At 35.0% G+C, this 8,081-nt stretch overlaps 1 protein-coding gene across 2 annotated transcripts in view; it reads left to right on the plus strand.

Annotated features, from left to right (window-relative positions):
- The window catches only part of HDAC9 (histone deacetylase 9), a 458,777-nt gene that overhangs the window by 410,534 nt on the left and 40,162 nt on the right, over nucleotides 1-8,081 (plus strand). For both annotated transcript variants that reach the window (XM_004676745.1, XM_012720959.1), the window contains exon 24: nucleotides 4,003-4,087. In XM_004676745.1, the coding sequence (XP_004676802.1) occupies nucleotides 4,003-4,087 (85 nt within the window). The remainder of the gene's footprint in view (nucleotides 1-4,002; nucleotides 4,088-8,081) is intronic.

The raw sequence follows: 8,081 nt of genomic DNA on the forward strand, positions 1-8,081 counted from the left end.
AGAAAATACCAAACTCATATAGCTTCACCAGCGAACTCTACCAGCCATTTAAGGAAAAAACATGCTGTTTTAAAATAAATGGAGAAAGGCAAAGAACACTTTCTCCTATTTTTCTAGGTCAGTTTAATACTCATCCTCAAAACTCAAAGTAATATTAGAAAAGAAGAATTAGACTGGAAAATCTTCCTCAAATCACAGTAGTTAAAATACTAAACAAGGCCCTCTTAGGCGGCCAGCGGATTGGATGGAGTGTTGCACTGTGAAGGTAAGCCAAGCGGTATCCACTTAGTGAGAGTTCAATCCCTGCCCCAGAGGTGATCCAGATGGCCAATAGACCTTTCCTGTCTCACTCAGTGCTCCCCTCAGCAGTGTATTTTGTCAAACTGTCTGTTCTGCTCCCCACTATGTTTCTGGTGAATCCTCGTGCCGACCGTGCACCTATGGCCTTTACCTCATTTAAGTATGTATGCATAAGTAAATAAAATCTTAAAAAAAAACTAAAAATATTTGCAGTTGATCAAACTCTTATCAAAACTAGGTTTAGACAAGGAATATAACATGTTAACATTTCATTTTGTAATTTACTACAGTAAGAGAATGAAGAAAAGCAATAAACTATTTGAACCAATGTTTGAAAGTCAGTTGATAATTTAAACACCCAGTTACAATTGTGTTTGTTTTTAGCAATTAGGAATAAAAGGAAAAAATATAATTTTGGTCATGGATAGCTATAAACCGTTTCATGACATACATCACATTTTAAGGCAAAATATGGTAATTTTTCTTTCAAATCAAATGAAGACAAAGATGCTTTTAGTCTTTTTGCTTCAGCCCAACATTGCACTGGTGGCCTTCAGTAAATTCACAGAATATGAAAAATAAATTGAACTAAAAATAGTGGAGAAAAAGAAATAAATCTCCCATATTGCATGTCCCTGGTGAATCCTCTCACCCTCTGCATCTCTGGCCTGTACTCCAGTTCTGTACGAATAAATAAATAAATCTTTTAAAAAAATAGATCTTGGAAATTACATTGCATGTACAACTTAATATACATTAAAATTGCTATTAATATAACACTGAAAAAATTCTTTTTTTAGTGAAGTGTTTAAGTTTGCAGAAACTTCCACTGGCACTGTCATCAAATGGTATTGTAGAAGATATGGAAAAAGAAATTTTATTGTCTTTGAGTCTGAAAATTTATATAAAGAATTGCTATCAGTCCTGATGTTACTAAGATATAACAGAAAAAATAAAGATGTAATAGAGCTGTGTGAGAACTTCATGTGTCAAGAGGTTATGTCAGAGTTATCTAGTAAATCTTGTAACTCCACAATGATTATTATTACTTGACACAATTACTCAACAAAGAAGGCACAATGTTTATGTGATATTTCCTACATCTTCATCTGTTGTACCTTAATATGACTGTTGTGTGTAAAAGTTCTCTGTCTTGCATAAATTACTTCATTTATCGTTTAATAACTATTATTAATTAGGCTAAATATCCAGTGTTTTTGCTACATCTTATCAGCCAAACTAAATGTATAATACAGCTGTACTACATATTCTTATATTTTGCTCCAAATTTATTTAAAAAACACTATTTATTTAATATTATTTCATTGCAGTTAGTAATTAGATTACTAATAATGACCAATTCTCATAAATATTTATTAAATAGATGCTTCCATCAGATGTTTTTAGTGCTTAAATTGTGAATGATTAAATCAACAAACTCTCTAGAAAGACAACTCAATTCTGTGGTCCCTCTATACAAGGTTTTAATTTTATGAAAACAGACTCTAAATGCTACTTGCTTTCTTGCCAACTAAGAGTATTACCCATTGCCTTCTCTGCAGAACTACCCAAGGAAAAAATAAAGAACCTACATTGAGACTTTCTGAATTCAGCTCTGTCTATGTGTATACCCTCAAAATGAAACAAATTGGGGCAATTTACTGAAGGTTAAATCCTCTAAATGACATTCACCTAAAACATGCAGGGAAATGGTTTGGGAGGCTTAAATTATCAATGTAATTGCCTTAATTCTCTAGGTTGCTTTTATAAGTAGACACAACTTTATCGTGTCTAACTGATGATTCCAAATTGGAGGTTTAGAGTTGTTTGTATTTTTATTCTCAACACCCTGAATCACGTTTACTTTCTACATAATCCAGGTCTTAAAAATAGCCCACAGACCTCAATGTGAGAGAGTTCCAGAAGTGAGGTTTTTACATTAATGATCTGCCTGTAGCTTTCTTGCCACTAGCCAGCACCTTTCAATTTGTCAGCATTTTTAGCCTAACGTCACAGGAAAACTTTTTGAAGAACTAAAGATGCTGATGTTACCTTGTACTTTTGTTTTAAATATTTGAACAGAGAGCGGTTTCAAAATATTTTGTTAGTAAGATCTGCCTGATTTCTGTTGAAAATTATTTTCTCCAGGCTCTGGGACAGAAGTGAAAGGAAAGATTATTTCTGAGTAAAGGAGCTCAACCCTGTCTAATTCTTGAGTAAGGTTTTTCCAAGTAACCTTCCGTTTATGATTCAGTAGTTCCTCTGAGTTAGGAGGGTGTTACTAGGATAATATATTCCTAAAGATATCATCTGAATACTAGATTTTAAAAACTGATTTTAACAAATTTTAAGAGTTTAAGTTTGCAGAAACTTCCACTGGCTCCCCCCCCACACACACACACACTCGTCAAATGGTATTGCAAATAAACCTTTTGATGTTTTAAAGGTTTTTCTTTGGCAGCTAAGAAAAACACTCTGGAAAGTTATATTTAGTGAATTTACCCATGTATAAATATCCCTAAGCTAGTGTGTTATCCTATGGCATCTGGAAGAAAGGTGCTATTGTTTTAGATTCCATGATTGAAGTATAGAATAATCAATTCAGGGAAACCCTGGGGGAAAGATTCACTCACATATGCTATGGCAACTTGAAATCCTGCGATTTTTGTTGTCTTTTTTTTTTTTTTCTACAAAGGAAGAGAGATGAATTCATGTTTCAGTACAATGTCTAATGACATCAGTTCCCATTCATGCCACACTATAATTTGACCCTCAGTCTGTTGTTAAGAATATTTTATTTAAATGTTCTAAGAAGACTCCTTTTCATTTATTCTTTTGTTACTATTATTTCCTTTGTTTTCTAGATCACAATAGCTGGACAAGTATTTTGTTTGTAAGTGCTCTGGCTATCAGTTTCTGTAGCTACACACCAAACTACATCACCAAGTATTCCCTGGGATGCATCATCAGATTTAGTTCTGCCAAAACACTCCATAAATTATTTAAAGCTCCTCATTTCTTGCAAAGCAATGTTTGCTGAGCTTCTCCATGAAAAATCAGTGTAATTCCAGAAGATCATCAGAGAGTTGCATGAGAGGAATTTATCCTGTGCTTCCATGGGAACATCTGCAGTTATGAATAAAGTAGAAGTTAAATGAAAATTTACAGTTTTTTTCACCTTTGGTTTGATTTGAATTTTCTCCTACCATTTATCCAATAATAATTGAATAAAGCAGCTGTGTCTCATGACTTTCTCCATCACTTGTCCAAAAGTGTAATAAGGTGCTTAGGTATAAAACACCACAAAAGTGTGGGTGATAGGCTGCTTACTCTGTGTCGACTGCAGCTTTCCAGAGGTTTTGTGTGCAGGGCCCAGCTGCATATACAGACATGTTGGAATTTGGTTCATGAGGAACCTACAGAGTTTACCCTAATAACTCAGATTTTTAATGAATAATACACAGACATGCACCTGCTTCAGGGACTTCATAGATTAGTCTTGTAACCAATAGAAAAGCCCCTTGGAATTCAGTGCACTGCAAAACAAACAAGAAAAACAGCTACATTTTTAGAAACTGATCTCAGCAAAATGTAAAATTCTTGACTAAAGCTTGTTTTAAGATTGTTTCTAGTTGCTCGCTTTTGTCAGACTTAATCTGAAATATAACATTCTCTTAATATTATTATCTACTATTCTTGCAGCTGGAGCCACTTGCAGAAGATATTCTCCACCAAACCCCGAATAGGAATGCTGTTGTTTCTTTACAGAAGATCATTGAAATCCAAAGTATGTGTTTGAAGTTTTTCTTTAATTTCTAATCAGGTTCAGCTAATTAACATATTTAGGAATTAAAGCGCATGAAAGATATATTTGAGCTTCTGAAATATAAGAAACATATCTTGAGTTATTATAATTTGCACATAATATGTATCCATACCTACAGGTGTTACTGTGTTGCTTTAAGGAAGCAATTCTATCAAACACCGATAACACAACTCAGATATGAAATTTAGAATCTTATTTCTCTTACATTTTCCAAGGACTTAGATTTTTCCCCTATTACTAACACTAAGGATTTACTCAGAACAATGTAATTAATAGAGAAGCTGTGATTATACTGTCCAGTCTTAACTAAAGATAAGTTACTTCCCACAGATGTTGGAATTCAGCATTGAATATTTTTTTAAAAAAGATTTATTTATCTATGCGTACAGAACGGGCGTACGGGCCAGAGGTGCAGGGGGCAGTGAGAGGGTCACCAGAGACAGAGTGGGGAGTAGAACAGGCCAGCTGACAAAGTACACTGCTGAGGGGAGCAACGAGCTGGTCAGGAGAGGTCTGCCACGCCATGTGGGTCTCCTACGGGGTGGGAATTGAACACATGCTGAAGTGGCTTTAGCTTCTTAGTGCTGTGTTTTAACCTGCTGCACCACCAGGGAGGGCCCCTCAGCATTGAATAATTTAAGTTGGTCAAGAGAGGAAAAAGTTAAAGAGAAAGCCTCACTATTCAAAAATCTTAATTAAAGTGCTCTGGACTATGGTGATAGCACACAGGTGATTTGGTGATGGGAAGCCCATAGGGATTACAAATGATATGGGAAAAGGCACAAAATGATGTAAAAATAAACTATTATATTATTTTTAAAAATTCAATTAAACAAAATGGGGATAATCAGAACTTTTGTCTATGCAGCTCCCTTCACATTGCTATTAAATTATTAAGAGAATTTTTTTAGATAGCATGCACACACACACATACACACACACATTCAAGTCGAGCAGGAATTCAATGAAAGTTAACCTGAAGACTAAAATCAAAATGCAAAACTAAGTATGCAAAAGGATCAGGTAAACTCTCAACTTGCTACCATCCTGTAGAAGAATTTTTAAAACACCCTGGAGAAACCATCTTCCATTTCTTTCTTTGAGTTCCTACATTTGTTGCTTAGTAGTCATTTGAAGATCTAGGTGTGATCGGGGTTCTGTTTCACTCATTCACCCCAATGACATGAACATGTACAAGTCACACTATACAAAAGTTCAAAGTAATCTTCCACTTTTTTCATTTCATTCATACCTAATTTGAGCTTTGAAGTTATCCTGTAAGTATTTACACAGTATATCATAACTGGAATAAATTATGAAGTTAAAACATTTTCAGGAAAAATATAAACATCTGAATACTGGGAAAGGAAGTCTTGAGCTAAGGTTAGGATTAGAGAATTGATAAACATGAAGAAAGGAAGGTTGGAGGTTTCATAAGCCTGAGTACAAAATCCTATCATTGAATGACTTTGACTCATATCCTCTAACCATGGCTTACAAAGCTCTGTTATGTTATTCCAGATAGCAAGGCAGGGAATGAGGTGATCTTTGCCATCTCACGTCTGTTCACATCACTCTAATGCAATTTCCAGTTATCAATGGTATTAAAATGTATACTTCCATACATATTTTGTTCTGAGATTTTTTTTTTTTTTTGCCATTCTATACACACTGATTATTAGGCTATGTTACTACGTATTTTCTTATTCAGTTAATGTGAGTTTACAATACTGTGTAAGTGTCAGGTATACAGTTTCTCATCTCAACAATGGTTTATATCTCACTGTGTGACCCCTCTACCTGCTTTACACCCTCCCTCTCCCATCTGGTAACTACCATTCTGTTGTCAGATTCTAAATATTTGTGCCCAGTTTTGTTTGTTCATTCACTTTTTTATAGCCACAGATGAATGAAATCATTGAACATATGCCGTTCTTCTTCCAATTTACCTTGTTTAGCATATTTTCCTCAAGGTCCAACTGGGACTTCAGTTTGGATGTACCTTTAATTTTCTAGTTTATCCATTCTTCTCCCAAGATTGGTTTGCATCTTCATAAATATTATTTTGAATTCTTCCTTGGTCATTTACTTATACCTATTTTTTTTTTTTACTATAACAGTTTATTTTCACATCATTTTGTACTTTTTTTTTTTTATCTCAGTTGTAATCCCTGTGGGTTTCCCATCACCAAGTCACCTGTGTACCATCACCATAGTCCTGTGCACTTCCCTCCCCACCCCCGTTTTTGATCCCATTCCCCACTCCACCTCCACAAAATGTCTCTGGTATATGGCTGTTCATTATTCTTATTATTTTCTTGCCTGCTCCATTATACTCCTGCTATGAGCGAAACCATCCAGTATTTTTTTTTTTCTCTTTCTGGCTTATCACACTAAGCATGATCTTTTCCAGCTCCATCCAAGTTGCTGCAAAAGACATGTATTTTTTTTTGGTTGCTGAGTAATATTCCATTGTATATATGCACCACATCTTTTTAATCTAGTCATCTACTTTTGGGCATTTGGGCTGCTTCCATGTTTTTCCAATTGTAAATAAAGCAGCAATAAACATGGGGATGCAAGTATCTTTTTCAATCAGTGTTTTTGTGTCTTTTGGGTAGATACGTAGGAGTGGGATTGCTGGGTCGTAGGGAAGCTCCATGTTTAGCAGTTTGAGGAACCTCCAAACAGTTTTCCATAGTGGTTGTACTAGTTTGCATTCCCACCAGCAATGCAGGAGAGTTCCTTTTTCTCCACATCCTCGCCAACATTTGTTGTTGCTAGTTGTTTGAAGATGTGCCATTCTCACTGGGGTGAGGTGGTATCTCATTGTGGTTTTAATTTGCATCTCCATTATTACGAGTGATATTGAACGTTTTTTCATATGCTTGTTGGCCATCTGCCTTTCCTCTTTGGAGAAGTGTCTTTTTAGCTCTTCTGCCCATTTTTTGATGGGGTTGTTTATTTTTGTTGTATTTCATCAGTTCTTTGCATATCTTTGTGATCAATCCTTTATCGTTAGTTTTGTGTGAGAAAATTTTTTCCCAACCAGTGGGCTGTCTGTTTGTTTTTTTAATGTCTCTTTTTCTGTACAGAAGCTCTTTAATTTGATATAGTCCCATATGTTTATCCTTGCCTTCACTATCATTGCATTGGCTGCTCTATCTTTAAAGATGTCGCTGAAGTGTATGTCGTGTAGTGTTTGGCCCATCTTTGCTTCCAAGTATTTTATGGTTTCCATTCTTATGTCTAGGTCTTTAATCCACTTCGAGTTGATTTCTGTAAATGGAGAGAGGCAGTGATCTAGTCTCATTTTTTTGCATGTAGCTTCCCAGTTTTCCCAGAACCATTTGCAAACTTTCTTTGTTTCATTGTATCTTCTTTGCTCCTTTGTCAAAAATTAGCTATCCATAAACTTGTGGGTTTATACCTGGGTTTTCTATTTGAATCCACTGGTCTGTATGTCTATTCTTATTCCAGTACCATACAGTTTTGATTATAATGGCATTGTAGTATAGCTTGAAGTTTGGGATTGTAATGCCTCCATTTTGTTTTTTCTTAGACATGAGGGTTTTGGCTATTTGAGGTCTTTTGTTGTTCTATATGAATCTCATCAACATTTTTTTCTATTTCTTTGAAGAATGTCATTGAGATTTTTATTGGGATGGCATTAAATCTGGATATTGTTTTTGGCAGGATGGCCATTTTGATGATGTTGATTTTCCCGATACATGAGCAGGGGATGTCTTTCCATTTCATGGTGTCTTCTTGTATTTCTTTTAACAGTGTTTTGTAATTTTCTTTGTAGAAGTCTTTTACCTCTTTTGTTAGGTTGACTCCCAGTTATTTGATTCTTTTTGTTTAAATTGAAAAGGGTTTATATATATATTTCTGCTTCTTCTGATTGGTTGTTTGTGTATAGGAAAACCTCTGACTTTTGTGTGTTGATTTTATA

Source organism: Condylura cristata, unplaced genomic scaffold (genome assembly GCF_000260355.1).
Source record: "Condylura cristata isolate star-nosed mole 26May11 unplaced genomic scaffold, ConCri1.0 scaffold00005, whole genome shotgun sequence".
Taxonomy (NCBI): domain Eukaryota; kingdom Metazoa; phylum Chordata; class Mammalia; order Eulipotyphla; family Talpidae; genus Condylura; species Condylura cristata.